This window comes from Ornithorhynchus anatinus, chromosome X1 (assembly GCF_004115215.2).
Source record: "Ornithorhynchus anatinus isolate Pmale09 chromosome X1, mOrnAna1.pri.v4, whole genome shotgun sequence".
Classification (NCBI taxonomy): domain Eukaryota; kingdom Metazoa; phylum Chordata; class Mammalia; order Monotremata; family Ornithorhynchidae; genus Ornithorhynchus; species Ornithorhynchus anatinus.
In genome coordinates this window covers 92321134-92340321 of record NC_041749.1, presented here as the reverse complement: position 1 = coordinate 92340321, position 19188 = coordinate 92321134, and the positions used below count along the sequence as shown (strand labels likewise).

At 42.4% G+C, this 19188-nt stretch overlaps 1 protein-coding gene across 1 annotated transcript in view; it reads right to left on the bottom strand.

The window, feature by feature from the left end:
* The window catches only part of RAD18 (RAD18 E3 ubiquitin protein ligase), a 73075-nt gene extending 66488 nt beyond the window's left edge, over positions 1 to 6587 (bottom strand). Inside the window, exons 1-4 of the mRNA XM_029050095.2 lie at positions 6426 to 6587; positions 5212 to 5293; positions 3202 to 3263; positions 1849 to 1919 (exon numbers count right to left, since the gene is read on the bottom strand). Of these exons, the coding sequence (XP_028905928.1) occupies positions 1849 to 1919; positions 3202 to 3263; positions 5212 to 5293; positions 6426 to 6476 (266 nt within the window). The 5' untranslated portion in view covers positions 6477 to 6587. The remainder of the gene's footprint in view (positions 1 to 1848; positions 1920 to 3201; positions 3264 to 5211; positions 5294 to 6425) is intronic.
* Positions 6588 to 19188: the final 12601 nt, after the last annotated feature.

Sequence of the window (19188 nt, the reverse complement as noted above, 5' to 3'; positions counted from 1 at the left end):
TAAGTAAAAAGGCAAAAGTCTCCCATACCATCTTAGACAATCTTAGACTCTAGCCTGAAATCACTTTAAAATTATTTCAAATACACTATTCATAGTCCATTTTCCATATTCATTTTGAAAGAATGAAAACATTTTCTCTATATTAGTTGTCCTGCCCTATCGATTGCTCATCATTGTAACCAACAGTTTTCAATAATAATTCTCTTAGGAATGAATCTACTTCTTTTTCCTGTAATGTTTATTGATTGGCACACTACCAAAATGCCATTTAGCAAAAAATGCTATCCTTCTCCTTTTGGGGTGAATAATTTACCTTGAGCTTAGTTTTACACAGTTATCATTAAAAAAAATCTCTCTAGCAAAACTGAATACAGAAATTTCTCCAATATCAAATTCATAAACTAGATTATTCTAAATACCTTAAGTAAATTGATTTAAGAAATGACTAAATGAAAATTCCACCCAGTGAAGGCTGATCATTTAAACAAATGCCATGTGCCCCGCCTGTTGTCTTTAACTAAAATATTTTCTATGTTCTAAATACACAATCTTCCTTTTTTCTATTTATACTAAACAGCTCTAACTTTAGAGGGTTATTTTAGTGGAAGAAATGTGTTTTGTTAAAATAACAAATGTACTTTTACTTTGCATTTGGGGAGGTACTGAATAACACACTAGCACATCTTTATGAATACCATGAAAAAATGGATGTGGGGAGACTGAACAACAATGATGGTATCTACTAAACATTTAAACACACTAAACACTGGGGTAGAGACACGATACTCAGATTGGACACAGGTCCTATCCCATATGGGGTTCGCTTTCTAAGTGGGAGGGAGAACAAGTATTTTATCCTCCTTTTAAAGATGAAGAAACTAAGGCACAGAGAAATTATATGGCTTGCCCCAGGTTACACATCAGCCAAGTGGCAGAGCTGCCATAGAAACAGTGAATCGGGGATTTGGAATAAAATTGAAAGTGGAGTCCAGAAACTGGGAAGACAACATGACATGGCATAGGAATTTGGGAAGAGCTGGGCCCAGGCAGGTACTGCAATGAGAAGGGAGAGCAAATCTGAAGCATGGCACTTGGAATTGAAAAAAGCAGGGTTTAGTTAGGGTTGCATGCACTGATTTTACTATTTATAAAAAGGAATTCTGTTACTTTTTAGATAAAGTATGGGAAAATTAAAGATTGAAGGACCTCAGAATGAGAATCTCAACAGATAGGCTGCCACAATGACCAGTTGGTCACTTCAGTTAAGACTAAGGGAGAGGTCACAAAGGAGAGAATTATTCTGGAATAAACTATCGGTTTACCAGATTCCTTTCAGATTTATGTCATGCCTTACCTTCCATTTTGAATTTATTTTCTACCACAGGAAAATGTCTGCTTAGCAGAGGACTTTTACCAAAGACAGGAACAGTTTTTCATTCTATTAATTATGCATGTGAAGATTTCCATTAGGTCTTTCCCTTTCCTACACATCACAACAAATATAGGGATAGGTTCCTAAATCAAAACTTATAGCACAAATGCAACTAGCACCTACAATCAAGAAATGGCAGGGGGGATTATTCATGAAACTAAGGCATACCTTGCAGAAGTAAAAGCAATTACCATTTCTACCACAGGAAAATGTCTGCTTAGCATTCATTAATCATTTTAATCAGCTTTTCATTTTATTAATCATATGTGTGAAGATTACCTTTAGGTCTTTCCCTCTCCTACACATCACAACAAATGTAGGGATAGGTTCTTAAATCAAAAACTTATAGCACGTATGCAAAAAGCACTTAAAAACAAAAAATGGCAGTGGGGATTATTCATGAAACTAAGGCATACCTTGCAGAAGTAAAAGCGGCTACCATTTCATCCAAAACATGGTTATTTTTCAGGTCAAATTCTGTGGCTGCCTAGGAAAGGAAAAACAACAGATGGAAACTGTTCAAATAGACAATAATTAACTTGTCAGAATCTTATTTTCAAAATGTATGACCCTTCCTGCTTGCTCCTATTCTTCTCCAACCATTGCCTCACCCTATAAATCCCTCAAGAAGAGACTTATAAAAGTTTATGGGTCGTTTATTGCAATTCAACATCCAAAATACAGAATCAGTATCTGCTGACTAAAGGACTGAAGAAAGACCTAGCAAAAACGTTTCATTTTCCATTGAATACACACAAATCACAATATGGGCAAAAAACCAAAAAACCTTCAAACAGCTACCGCTCATCTCTCCCAATTCAATATGTTCAAATACATTTTTGAAATTCCCAATTAATGGAAATGATAAATATATCAAAAGAGCCTACCAGGTTTAGAACAAGGTTATCACAAACACCCTCAACATTTGGAGAAGAGTATTCATATGAACTCGCAATATGTTTCAAAGGCTGATTTAGAAATATAATCTGGGTAAACTAATGTGGTTTAACAGAATATTACAAATCTGCATTTGCTCGTGTATTAGACATCAATCTTTTGAAACATAGCACTTATGTATCACCTAGCACTTTGCCCCAACCATGCACTTACTGAAGCACATTTGTTTCTACCCTAATCTTTTAGCAATCACTTGGGTAAAGACCACTTGCAATCAATGATATTTATTCCACACTTACTCTGCACAGAGCACTATACTAAGTGTTCAGAAGTACAATGGAGTAAGTAAACATGATCCTGCCTCTGCAAATCATGTTAGTGTCTGTCTCCCCTACAGGACAGGGCAGAGGTCATGTCTACTAATGCTCCTGTACTCTTTCTACAGTTTAGCACAGTGCTTTGCATAGAAGACATTCCATAAAAACTACAGAGTTGGTGATGCCAGATTAAAACAGCAAAAAATTTTCAGAGACATGAAATGTGTACTTGGGGATTCATCCAATTTAATTTGGAAGTGTACTAATTCTATTTGATTTTCATTTCTTAAAGTTGTTACAGGTGAAAAGGACAACAGGGAAACTAAAAACCAAGAGGTGTATACAGTCTGTAGTGGCCTAAACTCCTTTAGAAATATTAACGAAAAAAGCTGAACAAAATTAAAAAGGCCAACTCTCCCCCATTCAAGCTATAAAAAAACTCATTTTTCTGAAATTTCTTCCTGGTAGCAACAAAACATCTCTTAATTTTTCCTCTTAAAATTTCACCTCCAGAGTTTTGAAATATTTTTAAACAGAAAAACTGGAAGCACTTACCACAAAACAGATGGGACACTGGGTTTTAAAGGAAAGAAATTTCCTTATACAGAAAGAACAATCTGAAAAAAATGTAAAGAAAATATTAGTCCAGTGACAATCTGAGTACTTCTTACACATTCTGACAGAGAAATATGGTGCAACTATATAAGTGGATACCAAAATAGTCACCTGAGCCCTGCTGTTGGTCCATTAGTAAGAGGGTGACTCTTGGAATTGGGAGACGTGGATTCTGGTTCTGCAAGTAGGCAAATGCCTTCAGGAGACATGCCACCAGTGCTGAAGATTTCTGACTAAATTTCTACAGAGTGCGTTCCACGAGGTGGATGGGTCCAGCAGGAATGCTGAAAATACCTGGCTAATACGGATGGTGAAGGCCACAGTGTCCATCAAGGCAACCATCTCCCAGGTTGTGGTGCTATGGCACAGCATCTGCACTATGCTACAGTCACTTCAGCCACAGACCAGACTTTTTCAGGCACTTCGTAATGTGCTGCACTGCCACCTGCTTGCTCGTGGCACTCTTTGCCCCAGCGGGAATACAACAGATAGGAATGAGAACATGCGAGCAGCACTAAACAACCCACTAGCATTAAAATCATTTCTTTGCACAAGCTCTCAGTCCTGAACTCTCAAACCCAGGGCTCATTCATTCTTCTGTTATATTTTCCTAAGAACTTAGTGGGGTATCTTGCACTGAGCACTTAAAAATACATCACTCGATAACACTGTTACTACTCCTAGAAAGGTAACTACACAGTGGATAAATTAATGCATATCGACTTTCATTGACATGCTTAAAAACTTTCCTAAGCTTTGCTTATTAATTACTTTTCTATGATATTAAAATTTCCTAGAAATTTATGGTGGGAGAGTGGCGAAATCTGAGTATGTTCAGCTTTAAAAATACTTGTACGACTAGGCATACTGAACAGAAATGTAATAGGAGAAAGTAGAGTTAATGTGGCTAAGAGGAGTTAGGCACAGAACTGGTAAGTGTAAGCAGGTGAAAATTTTGCAGGGAGGCACATTCTTGTAGACATACAGCTTATTCTGAACTTAATCTGTAGACCTGTACCAACATCGAACTACAGCACATAATTACATGACTTAAAACTCCAAATAGCATTAAAGGGAATGGAAGGCAGGATCTCCTAGGAGATCCTGGAATGTAAGTAATCACTATACTTCTAATTTTGAGTGGGGTTACTACTACTATTGACCTACACCCAGGAATTAGGTAGATGTCTGAAAGGGAGGAAGGCTTCTCTTCCAGTATACTTCCAAGACACGCAGAGCCCCCTACCACTCTAGGGGAAAGACTCTGTCTTCCTTACACATCTTAGAAGTGCCAATATTCACTGGCACAGAAGCCAGATCCTCAACTTATCCCTTCCGATAGGGGTTGCTGAGACAATAGCCAGGAAAACACTGTAACTTCTGGGGTGCACAGTTTCCCCTCACTCTTAGATTAGGGGCTATACTAGCTAGAGTTTTGCAGAGGGAAGACAGCAAGGAAAAAACCTATTGACTTATCACCACAGTATTTTCCAAACGACTGTCAATCAACCATGGTAATGGAGAACAAGGATAAGATCCACTCCAGAGTAACCAGAATCCCTTGGCTGGTCTATTCTGGACTACAAATATCCCAGATGCAGTCCAAATCCCCCGGGGTTGTGTTGGGCTAGAACCAAACTGGCCTGGAGCATATCAATACTTCACTACATTCTTCTCCTGGTCACCCAGCAATCTAACAATGTCAGACAAAGAATAAACCCTGAGGCAAAATGAACAATCTTTACAGTTATAACAGCAATGAAGATGATGAAGATAACAAGTGTGAAGAAGGGGAAAATGCATAACAGGAGTAAAGCAACAGTCCCAGCTATGTAGGCTTTTCTCTGTAGAACCTCAAACCCTGTCAGAGCTCAGTAACTACTAAACATTTCCCTATTTACATAGAGATACCTCTCCTACACACCCTCACAAACACATTGCCATACTTACAGTTATGTGAACACTGTGGAATCATCACTGCAATGTTGAAAAAGTCATAGCAAATAGCACAGCTCAGCAAACTTTCAAATGTCTGAAATACATATAAAAATATAACAGGATTTCTAAATGAAAGCAGAGTCCCACATATCACCATCTGTACCAATACTTCACCACCGGACTTGGTCTTGAACACTGCTTTTTTATTTATACCATCTATATTTCCTAATGTGCCCCACCTTAGATTGTGAGTCTTTGAAAGGCCACAGTCTAAGTCTACCTCTCGCCTGGACATTTCCTTCATTTCATTTTTTAGTAGTGCTCTAGATACAGTTGACATTTAAAGAATACTATTACTGCAAATAGTCCTATGAAGACTATTAGTACAACTAGGGGGTAGTATGAATATGGCAAGATGAAATATCAAGACTCTTCAGACTGGACATCTTGGATGGAAAACTGAGTTAATTAACAACTACCCATAGGGCCACACCAAAAGATTTTTAGCATCTAAGACATGGCCAAGTTCACACCCTCATCCTGGTGCTGCCTTTACTTCAGGGGGGTAGGGCCTTATTCCCTAATTCATCCAACAAAAGAGGGTAATCTGGAGGTCCATTCCCTATCAATCCACCTACTTCCTTGCCACTTCCAACACCCTCCAGGAGGCAGACGGTACAGTAACTGCATCCTCCACCACTTGGCAAGTGCTACTTTAACCATACTTGTGGCTGCAGCTCTCGGCACATAGTTAAATACTTAATACTATTATCATTATTACTATTGCAAAGTAGATTTCAAAGGCCCCAAAGTGCACACAGTAGAGGTGCTACATCAGGTACAGTAAGAAACACCCTTAATCAAGGCAATAGCAAATGAGAGAGAGATTTAACTGACTGCGCTGGAGCTAAATCTAAATGCCCAGGAAAGAGCAACAGAACCAGAGAAAGTGAGACTGACCAAACTCAAAACAAACCTCACACACACAAATACTAGGCAGATCAGGCTCAACCGAGTGAGAAGCGGCAACTGAGAAAACTTCCGAGGCTGAGGCTTCTCTGGTGAGATAGTGCCGTAGACAGTAACCGAATAAAAACTGCGCGATTCTCGCCTCAGTCAAGGGACCTTGACCGTTCGGCGACCCCGAAGCCGCAAGATGCAAGAGAAATGCCTCCTGGAAAATGACTCCCCGACCCTGAGAACTTATTCGGAAGCCCAACACTCACATTTAGGAAATCCATCTTACGGGGCCACCGGCCACCAAAAAAGTCGGACATGATTTCTGAAGGGGGTAGCGGCACCTCAACGCAGCCAGATCCTGTCGAAAGTAGAGATTAACTAATCTGCGCAAACACGTTTCAACCGAGCAGCTCGCCTTTGCGGGCGCTCAGTGCGGTGTCTGCTGGGAACAGATCGTTAGCCTCCCTACCGCCCAAGTTGTGGGCGGGGAGAGAGCGCGTGCTCTGTCACTGAAAAGGCACTATGCCCCACTTTCTCCCCCCAGCCACGCATGCTGGAGAAGCAGCATGGCATAGTGAATAGAGCACAGGCCTGGGAGTCAGGAGGTCACGGGTTCTAATTCCAACTCCACCACTTGTCTGCTGTGTGACCTTGGGCAAGTCACTTCACTTCTCTGGGCCTTGGTTACCTCATCTGTAAAAGAGGGATTAAGACTGTGAGCCCCACGTGGGACTACCTGACTACCTGTATCTACCCCAGTGCTTAGAACAGTGCTTAACACATAGTAAGTGCTTAACAAATGCCATAATAATAATAATAATAATGTTGGTATTTGTTAAGTGCTTACTATGTGCAGAGCACTGTTCTAAGTGCTGGGGTATACAGGGTAATCAGGTTGTCCTACATGAGGCTCACAGTCTTAATCCCCATTTTACAGATGAGGTAACTGAGGCACAGAGAGGTGAAGTGACTTGCCTACAGTCAACCATATTTATTATTATTATGGGGTGAGGGTATGCACTTACAACGTGCCAAGCACTGTACTACGCCCTGGGAAGGAGTACGCAGGTGAGCATTAAGCAGGGCCCTTGGGCCTCAAAATCTAAGAGGAAAGTGTGGTGAGGGGAAGGCTGGCGATGGGAACAAAACAAGGAAAACACCAAATTAGAAGAAGCAGTATTGTCTAGTGGCTAGAACGCGGGCCTAGGAATCAGAAGGACCTGTGGTCTAATCCTGGCTCTGCCACTTGTCCGCTGTGTGACCTTGGGCAAGTCACTTCAGTTATCTATGCCTCAATTCCCTCATCTGTAAAATGGGGATTAAGACTGTCAGGCCCTTATGGGAAGGGACTATGCCCAACCTGATTAGCTTGTATCTACCCCAATGCTTAGTACAGTGCCTGGCACATAGTAAGTGCTTAATAAATACCACAATTGTTAGCCATTAGGATAAAAGAGGACAGGGATAAATTCAAAATAAAATAAATTCCATAGAGTACTGTGGCTAGTAGGCCAGAATTTTAGCTCCTGGCTGCTCAGAATCCAACAGTCTGAGCCACAGTAATCAGGTAGGGAAGTGGAGAAAATGGGCTGATAGAAACTTTAGGCTCCAGTCAATCTTTAGGGAGATTGGTTTAGCATTGGTTGCTAAACTAGGTGCTATGGTTTAATGTCAAGCAAAATTTTCTTGATGGTCAGGTGGAATGCCTGGGGGTTGGCTTTCAGGAATCCATGGTGTCCTGAGGCAATCACTTGGCCCCTTTTTTTCCCCATCCCAGAAAGGAAAAGCCATTCTCCTGCATTCAAACTATTGCTCATACCCTCCCTCCTGTCAGGAACAACCGCCTCCTTCACATCTGCCATACCACGGCACTCTCCAACTTCAAAGCCCTCCTGAAAACACTTATCCTCCAGCAGGTTCTCCATGACAAATTTTTCTTTTCCCCAAATCACAACATCCCAACAACCACCCAAATACTTTGTACTTCCTCTGCCCTTTTGCAATCACAACCACTTATGAACTATCGATTTAAATACTCTATTCTTTAAGCATTTATTCATTCACACATCCATACTTCCACTTTCTAAATCCTAGTTGCAATTTAATAATAATAATTGTGGTATTCATTAAGTGCTTACTATGTGCCAGACATTGTACTAAGCGCTGGGGTGGATACAAGCAAATTGGGTTGGACAGTCCCTGGCCCATGTGGGGGCTCACAGTCTCAATCCTCATTGTAGAGATGATGCAACTGAGCCACAGAGAAGTTAAGTGACTTGCCCAAGGAGGTCACACAGCAGTCAAGAGGTGGATTAGAACCTGGGTCCTCTGACTCCCAGGCCTAGGCTCTTTCCCTAGGCCACACCATTTCCCTATCTAGAGGGTGAATCCTGTGTGTCATAGGGATTGTGTCTAAGTTATCTTTATTCATCCCAACTTATAGCTTGGTGCCTGGCACATATGGGGAGTTTAATCAATATAATACTAAATCAACTTTTAAGTTGATTTTGGCAGTAGAAAAATTTAAGAAAAGAATAAAAAGTTATTTGGGGGTTTTACCTATATTTAAGAAATGATTCAGGAGATAGAAACTGGAACAAATTAGATAAAGCCAGAAAAATCCATACCACATGTGTAGCCTATCTTGGTGATATTTTTCTGACTGCTTCCTTCCTGCTGTGACAATATATTTTGGGCCTCAAAGAGGATTATGGGATGTGGCCCAAAGTAGAGGCTTATGGAGAAAGATCGAGCAGAGGTAGACTCAACCTAAAGAAAGGCAACAGACACATGCATAGTAATAGAGATACGTATTCTCCCCACTGTAGACATCCCTGATGTAGAACAGCAGGAGTGCAGGTGAAAAGAACAGAAACTAAAGTTGAGTGCAGTCACCACTGCTGGCTCCCCAAGAATTCCTTTCTCTCCTGAATAGCTGCCTTCTATGGAGACTATTTGGAGATGATGGGGTAGGTGGCAGGGGGTGGAGGGGAAAACAGCCACTCTGAATGTTATTTTTCTTTGCTCTGCTCCACTTTGGGCTTGCAGGTGCCACCATGTTGGCCAAAAATAGGACTTTGACTAGGCCCTGATTTCCTCTTCTCCCACTCCCTTCTGCATTTCTGATTTGCTCCTTTTATTCACCCCTCCCTCAGCCCCAAAGCACTTACTGACATCTGTAATTAGTTTATTTATATTAATGTCCGTTTCCCTCTCCAGACTGTATGTTCGCTGTGGGCAGAGAATGTGTCTACCAACTCTACTTTGAACTCTCCCAAGTGCTTAGTACAGTGCTCTGCACACAGTAAGCACTCAATAAATGATTGATTGATTGACTGTCAAGTGTGCTAGCCTTTTTGAGGGTGGCAGTACCAGAGGTCAAAATTTGTTACAATTCCATTCAGTGCATGGGGGCTGGCCACTTGACCTTATTGCACTTTTTTCTGTAAGAAAAGAGACCTGTCTCTCTCTCTCTCTCTCTGTTTCTCTCTCTCTCTCTCTCTCTCTCTCTCTCCCCCCTCCCTCTTCCACCCACTCCCTCACCTTGGAAAATGCTGCCCAATTGGGTTCTGGAGTGTGGCCAGGAAACACAGGAGCAAAGTCAGGTCCAGACAAAGGTTTTGGCACCTAGCCTGACTCCAGCCTGACATCTCCTTGATGTGTGGAGGCAGATTCTAAGGTCCGACTATGATCCTCCTGATCAAAGCAAACCCAACCTGGAGCTCCAGGACATGAAGCAGCATGGTGTAGTGGAAAACTGGCTCTGCCCCTGGTCTGCTGTGTGACCTTAGGTGAGTTACTTCACTTCTCTGGGCCTCAGTTCCCTTATCTGTAAAATGGGGATTAAGACTGTGAGCCTCACCTAGCACAACCTGATTACCTTGTATCTACCCTGGCACTTAGAATAGTGCTTGGTACATAGCAAACACTTAACAAATACCATAATGATTATTATTATTATTATTTGCCAGTGGCAAGAACCCTTCTTCCATTCCCAGCTGCCTACCCTCTCCCCCAACTCTTGGCACACTACATCTGGGACCCTGTGCTACACAGGAATAGGGATGGGGCTCCATATGAAGTTTCTCTTCCCTGCACCCCCAGATTTCCCCAGTAACCATTCCCCCAGTTTCCAATGCCCCAACATCACTTCCCCAGATACCCCCTGTTGAGAGATTTTTCCCTTCTTCTGCAGGAAGCAGTACTTGTTCCCCTGAGACATCATGTTCCTTGCCAGTCCCCTCTTCCAAGTGTCTGGTATCCACTACAGCTGACCAGGAGCAAGTGTAGAAAGTGCATGAGTAATGGCTCCTATATGAGTTGTAATCCAAGGAGTCAAGAACCGGCTCAGCAAGTAACCTGATAAATGGTAGAATATACTAATGAAATGTCTGTAATGAAAGATGTTTCATTATCATTTCTAGGTTTCACCAGAATGGAAGAACACTAACTCATTAGCAATAATTTCACCTTAGCCTACCTGGAGTTTGAGTGATTCTGGATAGGATAGATTAGAATCTCTGGAATTTACAAGCATTTAAGGAGTGGTTGCATCAAACATAAATTCTGAATTGACTAGCAAAACTAAGATTATCAGGCAAGAGTATTGAGTTACTAGCCCTTCTGAATCGATGGATATGAAATACTTTCAGCTAATTAGACACAGACCAGATCACAAGTCCTAAAATGCTATGGCAAAAACTTCTATGAATGTTCTATTCTTAAATTTGAACTTTTCAATTTCAGTCAGTCTGTACAGAGCAAAGTCCAATAAAGGCCCCAAATGTTCTGGATTGTTGGAAACAGCCCCCATAATAAGAGAAATGAAGGTATTTAGTTAGAACACATTCTAAATGTCTTCTGTTCATTGCAGAAGATAAATGCTTTGACTTCTCCTTGGTATTTATCTAACAGCAGGAGACCATTCTCCTTTAACAAGCTCCTGTTCCACTGACATTTTCCCTTAGATCAGTAGAGAGATTGCAATTCCTCCTTTAGGAGTAGAAACAAAATGTTCTAAAAAAGTTTTGTGCTTAGAGGATTCCCAGAATTTTCTTACCAAGTTGAAGTGACTCCTTTCTTGAGTTCATAGTGGGAAGGTGACCGAGGCTAATAATCTCTTACCTTGAATTTGAATAGTACGCTTATTTCTTCAAACCTCTTCTACATTACTTATCTCATGAGGCTGGTGACAGGGAAGATGAGGGAGGAAAGAGCTAGGAAGATTGTGACAAGCAGGCCAAGAGACAAGCACAAAAGCAGAGGTAACAAATCAACATTCTCATTTCTATTTCTCTTTCTCTCTCTCTCATGATATCTTTGGAGCTGGGCAAATACTACAAGCAGGTGAATGCTGCCAAACTGCATCCAACACAACCCCTGCTGCCATGGGCACTTTTGATGCTTTAGCAACTTCTGCAGCAGCAGCCACTGTGTGTTCCACAGAGGTTTCCACTGTGGTGGATCTGGTAGTGGTGGTGGCTGAAGGGGCTGTGTTTTTGTTTGCACTCACTTACTGTTATTATTGCTGGCTACCCTGCACTGGGCTCTTCATCAATGCTACAGTCAATGGTACTTTTTGAGCGCTTACTGTCTGTATAGCACTGCACTAAACCCTTGGGAGAGCACAACGCAGAGTTGAGAAACATGATCCCTGCCCACAAGGAATTTACAAGTCTAAGCCATCCCCAGTCACCCTCATGGCCTCAAGTGGGATTTTTAAATGGCCAGGCAGTGGCCAAATTTTAAGACTAACCAAGCAGTGCAGGGCTGTGATCCTTTTTTTAATTTTTCTCATCCTTTCTTCCACTTGTCAAGTTCTGCCACACTGCCTGTTCTCACTATGAGTTCTGGCTAGTATTTCTTTTAGGGAATTCAAACAATTAATCAATTCGACAACTCAAATGTATCTGGTTAGAGTGAGTCATGGGGTCAGAAAAAATAGCTTCTGCACATGGCATCAGAGGGGGTGAAGGCTACAGTGTGAGTTTTTTTTGACGTGGACTTTTGCACAAATGCAAATGTATGATAGGCACGGCCGAGAGGCAAGAGCATCGGCTTGGGAGTCAGAGGTCGTGGGTTCTAATTCTGGCTCCACCACTTGTCTGCTGTGTGACCTTGGGCAAGTCACGTCTCTTCTCTGTGACTCAGTTACCTCATCTGTAAAATGGGGATTAAGACTGTGAACCCCACGTGGGACAACCTGATTACCTTGTATCTACCCTAGCTCTTAGAAGAGTGCTTGGCCCATAGTAAGCACTTCACAAATACCATAATTATAGGAGGAGCAGCATGAAATAGTGGATACAGCATGGGACTGGGAGTAAGAAGGACCTGAGTTCTAATCCCGGCTCCACCAATTGTTTGCTGTGTGGCCTTGGGAAAGTCACTTCAGTTCTCTGTGCTTCAGTTACCTCAGCTGTAAAATGGGGTTGAGGCTATGAGCCCCACATGTCAACGTGATTGGCTTGAGGGAAGCTGCGTGGCTCAGTGGAAAGAGCCTGGGCTTCGGAGTCAGAGGTCATGAGTTCGACTCCTGGCTCTGCCACTTGTCAGCTGTGTGACTGTGGGCAAGTCACTTCACTTCTCTGTGCCTCAGTTACCTCATCTGTAAAATGGGGATTAACTGTGAGCCTCACGTGGGACAACCTGATTACCCTGTATCTACCCCAGCGCTTAGAACAGTGCTCTGCACATAGTAAGTGCTTAACAAATACCAACATTATTATTGTATCCAGCGCTTAGTACAATGACTGCCACCAGGAAGCACTTAATAAATACCACTATCATCATCATCATGTGCAAAACCTTGATCTAAGTCCTGGGAAAAGGTGCAAGGATATGGAATCAGACATTGTCCTTGACCTATAGTGGAGAAAGTAGGGAGGGATGACTCACCATCGAAAAGGCAATAGATCATTATTTGACTAGTTTTTAAATTGTGAGAGTTATTGTAGAATTGAGAACTCTTGAGGCTACATCGCTACCCACCTTGGGTGGTCTGGCTTGTAGATTAAAAACAGAATGGAACAGAGAGAAAGTTATATGCTCCTTAATAATAATAATGGTATTTAAGCACTTACTATGTGCCAAGCACTGTTCTAAGTGCTGGGGTAGATACAAGGTAATCAGATTGTCCCATGTGGGGCTCACAGTCTTGATCCCCATTTTACAGATGAGGTAACTGAGGCACAGAGAAGTTAAGTGACTTGCCCAAAGCCACACAGCTGACAAGTGACGGAGCTGTGATTAGAACCCACAATCTCTGACTCCCAAGGCTGTGTTCTTTCCATTAAGACATCTCCTTGTGAAAGGTCATCATAATTAAGGAATTGATGAATTGCAGTTGCTGTGTGGAAAAGACTAACAAGAAGGCTTGATTCACTGGTGTTTGGAGTGACTAAATTCAGCTCTATATCCCTGGACTAAAAAAACACAAGTGTCCCCCAGCAGCGGATAAACTCTCATTCCCTTCCCCTGCCATGCTTTGTTTGTTCTTTAATGGAAATTCTGGGAACAAGATGTTTGACCTAGCAACATTGCCTAGTGGAAAGAATATGGGCCTGGGAATGGTTCTAATTAATGGGTTCTAATCCCAGCTGTGGCACTTGCCTCCTGAATGACTTGGGCAAGTCACCTTACTTCTCCATGCCTCAGTTTCCTCATCTCTAAAGTGGGGACATAATACCTATTCTCCCTCATTTTTAGATTGGCAGCCCAGTGTGGAACAGATCCTCTGATTCCCAGGCCTGTGCTCTTTCCATAGGCCACACTACAGGGGTGAAGTGATCAGAGGTACAAGCTTTTAATTTTGAGAATGGGCTAGAATTTAAGGCAGAGTGCAGGAGGCAGAGCATTGAGTGGCTAGGAGGGGGCAAAAGGGGAGAAAACCAAATAGAAGAGGCAGAAAGGGAAATCAGGGGGTGGGAGAGGAAGTTAAAGGCCCTCCCCATTCCTGCCACCCAGTCATCACTGTGGGTTTTCTTGCCCTCACTGAGCAGGCCAGAAGCTCCTTTTTCCCCAGGCTCGAGAACCCCATAAAAGATGAATGGTCCACCCATCTCACCACTCAGGCTGCCATGGCAGCTTGGAGAATCCTCTGTGGATGAGCCAGGAGTCAGAGCCCTCGAGGTTTTGGTTTGTTTTTGGTTTGTTTTTATGGTTTTTGTTAAGAGTTTATTATGTGCCAGGCACTGTTCTAAATTCTGGGGTAGATACAAGTTAATCAGGTTGGACACAGTCCATGTTCCACACGGGGCTCACAGTAGTAATCCCCATTAAAGATGAGGTAACTGAGGAACAGAGAAGTGAAGTGACTTGTCCAAGGTCACACAACAGACAAGCGACAGAGCTGGGATTAGACCTCTGATCCTTCTGATTCCCAGGCCGTGCTCTATTCATTAGGCTACACAGCTTGAGTTGCCGCAGTAGCATGAACCTTGCAAGGTCACAGTCCCCATGCCATTCCCTGGCCCAGAGCAGCCAATCTCTGCCACCACCTCCATGCAACCATCAGGTGCTCTGCTGCTCATGCAGAAGCCAGCAGCTTTAGACCAGGGAGCAGCAGAATGTGGGTGATTACCACAGATGCTTTAGAGCCCTAAAGTCTGCTTCGAACCCTGATGCTTGGGCAGAATAAGGATAAGGCAGGCATACAGTTTGTCTTCATGGACCCTAGGGCCAGCGGTTAAAGGAGCCACGGTGGGACAATATGGACTGCAGTGGCAGCAAGGCTTGATGCTGGTTCTTGGCTTCCAGCCTTAAGGGGAGAGGAGGGTTAGGCACGGCCCTGCCCAAAACACTGTGGAGTTGAAGCTAAAGGTCTCACTTCCTTGGTGCCCATCCCATGGTGCCAATCCCCCCTCATCTTCATGGAGGTGGTACCCTTGGTTGTGGTAATCCAGGTGCCCAATTCTAGGCATCCATATGTTATTGGTGCCCAGTGTCAATTGGCTTCCCTGGCCTTCACCACGATGACTTGGTCCCCCAAGCAGCATATTCCCTGCTATGACCACCAGAGAACTTTGTCAGAGTAGTCCTAAAAACTCATCAATTTTGGTCATTTTTAACTTCTGTACACCATTCTGTCCACTTCCTGTAATTTCTACCTGCAAATCTTCCAGTCATCAAAAAATCAGACTGGTAGCATACTGTTTCCTGGGGACAGTAACACTGGGAAATGAATATATTCCAGAAAAAGGGAGACAAACACCTCACAGTAATTGTGTTGCTTTTGTTCTGATTGACATGTCTATAATGGGTCACTTGAGGAAAAGTTAAGGATAATAACTCTACAGTCCATACTTGACTCTGCTGTCTGGATCATTTTTCTGAAAAAAAAAATCAGTCCATATTGTCCCACTCCTCAAAAACCTCCAATGTTTGCCCATCCACTTCTGCATCAGTCAGAAACTCCTTACCTTCAGCTTTAAAGCACTAGATCAGCTCACCCCCTTCTACTTTACCTTGCTGACCTCCTACTACCACCCAACTCATACACTTCTCTCCTCTTATATCAACCTACTCTTTGTACCTTGATCTCTTCTATCCCACCATGATCACGTCTATCAACTCTATTGGAATCTCAAGGGCTTAGTACAGTGATCTGCACCTAGTAAACCCTCAATAAATACCACTGATTGATGATAAAAGTTAGGGGTGTCTGATGGGCCATTTTTAACCCTTAGGGTGCATGCCAAGAAGTGTAAACATAATTTGAGTTTCCTTCAAGATTGCTGTTGCCACTGTCAGAGACAGAATACTTGGCTAAGTAGACCATTGGCCTGACCCAGCATTGGCACTGGGCACAAGCTTATGTTTAGAATCACATAGAAATTCTGACTCATAGCGTCTTCAAATCTGAGCAGTATTAGACACATCGTATCACAGGGATGGAAGAGAGAAATCTAGTCCACCCCACCGGATTCAGGCAAGTTCACAGTTAAACAAGTCCACTGAAATGAGAACCTTTTCAATTCCATGACTTTGTAATCTTTGCTGTCCTTAGACCTAACTAAACTCCTCATCCTGAAATCAGAGAAGCAGCATGGGCTGGTGGATAAAGCGTGGGCTTGGGAGTGGGAAGGACCTGGGTTCTAATCCCAGCTCCATGAATTGTCTGCTGTGTGACCTTGGACAAGTCACTTCCCTTCTCTGGGCTTCACTTACCTCATGTGTAAAATGGGGATTAAGACTGTGAGCCCTAAGTGGGACAGGGACTGTGTCCAACCTGATTAACTTGTATCTACCCCACCACTTACTACAGTGCCTGGCACATAGTAAACACTTAGCAAATATCATTAAAAAAGTCAAATCCTTTATTTGGTCTGTGTACATATCCTTAATTATTATTATCATTATTATTATTATTATTATTATTAAGTGCCATCAAGACATTTCCGATTCATAGCGACTCCATGGATATGCTTTCTCCAGAATGTCCTGTCCTCTGCCATAATCCGCAACCTTGCTAATGGTTCTTCTGTTATTGTTGTTATGGTCTCAACCATATAGCTGCTGGTCAGCCTCTTCCGTGTTTTCCCTGGACTTTTCCTAGCATTAGTGCCTTCTCCAGAGAATCAGTCCTCCTGATTATGTGTCCAAAATATGCTAATTTAAGTCGAGTCATTTGGCCTTCCAAAGACCACTTTGGTTTAATTTAATCAAAAATCCATTTATTTGTTTTTCGGGCAGTCCATGGTATTCGCAAAAGCCTTCTCCAATACCACATTTCAAAAGAATCGATGTTTTTTCTGTCTTGTTTTTTCACTGTCCAGCTTTCGGATCCATACATTGATTTGTATTTTTGTGACAATAGTTACATCAGCGCATTTCATGATTTTTTCTAGGCTCTTCATAGCAAGTCTTCCTAACATTAATCTTCAGCATATTTCTTAGCTACTATTTCCTTTATTATTGATTATCAATTCCAGGAGAGAAAAATTGTCAACTATTTCAATCTTCGGAGCGAAAAATTGTCAACTATTTCAATCTTCTCTCCATTCACTACAAATGTGTTAAAACTTCAAGTTGTCATTATCTTTGCTTTCTTGACATTCAAATATAGGCCCATCTTTTTGTTCTGATCCTTAACTTTTAATAATAAGCCCTTCAAGTCTTCTTCACTTTCTGGTAGTACGGTATCATCAGCATAACGAAGGTTGTTTATATTCCTTCCTTCAAACTTTACTCCCAGTTCCTCTTCATCTTCATCCAATCCAGCTTCTCTCATTAGGTATTCGGTGTAAAGGGTGAACAGATAAAGTGATAAGATACATCCTTGTCTTACACCCTTACTGATGGGAAACCAATCTGTTTCTCCATATTCTATTCTTATTGTAGCCTCATGTTGTCATACAGGTTCTGTACTAATGCAATTAAATGGTCCAGTATGCCTATTTTCCTTAATGTGCTGCATTGTTTCTTGTGATCCACGCAGTCAAAGGCCTTACTGTAATCAATAAAGCACATGCTGACTTCCTTTTGATTTTCTATTGTCCTTTCAATCATCCAACGGACATCAGCATTAATATCTCGCATCCCTCATCTTTTCTGGAATCCTGCTTCAACATCGGGCAATTCGCATTCCATGTAGGCTTCCATTCAAAGCTGCATAACTTTTAGCAGTACCTTGCTGTCATGTGAGATCAAGGAAACTATATGATAATTGTCGCATTTAATTGTATCTCCTTTCTTCAGTACTGGGCTCACAGTCTCAATCTCCATTTTACAGATGAGGAAACTGAGGCACAGCGAAGTAAAGTGACTTGCCCAAGGTCACACAGCAGACAAGTGGTGGAGCTGGGATTAGAATCCACAACCTTCTGACTCCCAGGCCTGTGCTCTACCCACTACGCCACGCCGCTTCCCCCTACACTCACTCTGCTGCTTCCCCTAGCCATAATTTATTTTAATGTTTGTCTTGCCCACTAGACTGTAAGATCCTAGAGGGCAGTAATCATGTCTACCGACTCTACTGAACTGTCCCTAGTGCTTAGCACAGCACTCTGTACTGAGCTCAGTAAAATACCGTCGATTAATTGCTGTAGTGGTAGTAGTAATTTTATTTATTGAATGCCTACTATATTAAGCATCAGGAAAAATACTGGTGAGAATTAGATGTTATCCCTGAACCTCGAGGGGCCCTCATGCTAAGAATGAATGTGGTTGAGAGATTGGCAGGCAACATGCAGGGAAAGGAGAAACAATACAAATACAAAAACAGCATAAGGGACAAGGATGAAGATAAGTAGAATCACAAGACAACAGGGTACTGTGGCTAGAGGAGTAGAGTTGCAGGCTTCTAGCAGCTCAGAATTCAGGGTCACAGCAGTGACTGTCACTGTCATAGCCTTTCCAACAATTCTAAAAGTTGAAAAACTCCATGAAGTTGATGACTTCTCACTCCTCTTGAAGCAGAGGCTTCTCTCTCAGGCCTCAGGCCTTCGATACTGTGCTAAGAGAGCAGCAGGGACCTTATTCTGCTGTAACTGATGGTTTCTCACCTTTCCCAGGCTGAAGCAAGGTAGATGCTCACTGAAGAAGAGAGAGAGTGAGAGACAGAGATAAAGAGATAAAACAGCTGGTCACCCTCCTCCATATTCCACCCTTGTATAAAAGAACCAACTGCACTGAACCTTTACTGCCTATGTCAGCTTTTGACATGAAAACATATTCAGGCTCTGGCCAAGAGGAAAAAAAACCTCTTTAAATTGTTTCCCTTTATTTGGCTCACTGGTCTTTCTTTGAAAGATCAGAAAACTCTACCTCAAGGCCTGGTCCCCAATTCATACCCCTAAAGACACCTCAGCACATCAAAGCTATTTCGCCCACTCCCAACAACAACCACCCCTCTATCCAAATTACAGTTCCTTTGCAGTTTACCCCCACATATTAATGTCTCAAGTCTCTAAGGGAGAAAACTCTGGAAAAATGCCCATCAGTTATGGGTTTGGCTTTACTGGGAGCAGAGACAATGCCGTCATGTGTATCCCCCTTTGACTTCAAAAAAGGTTTTCCTATTTGCACTCC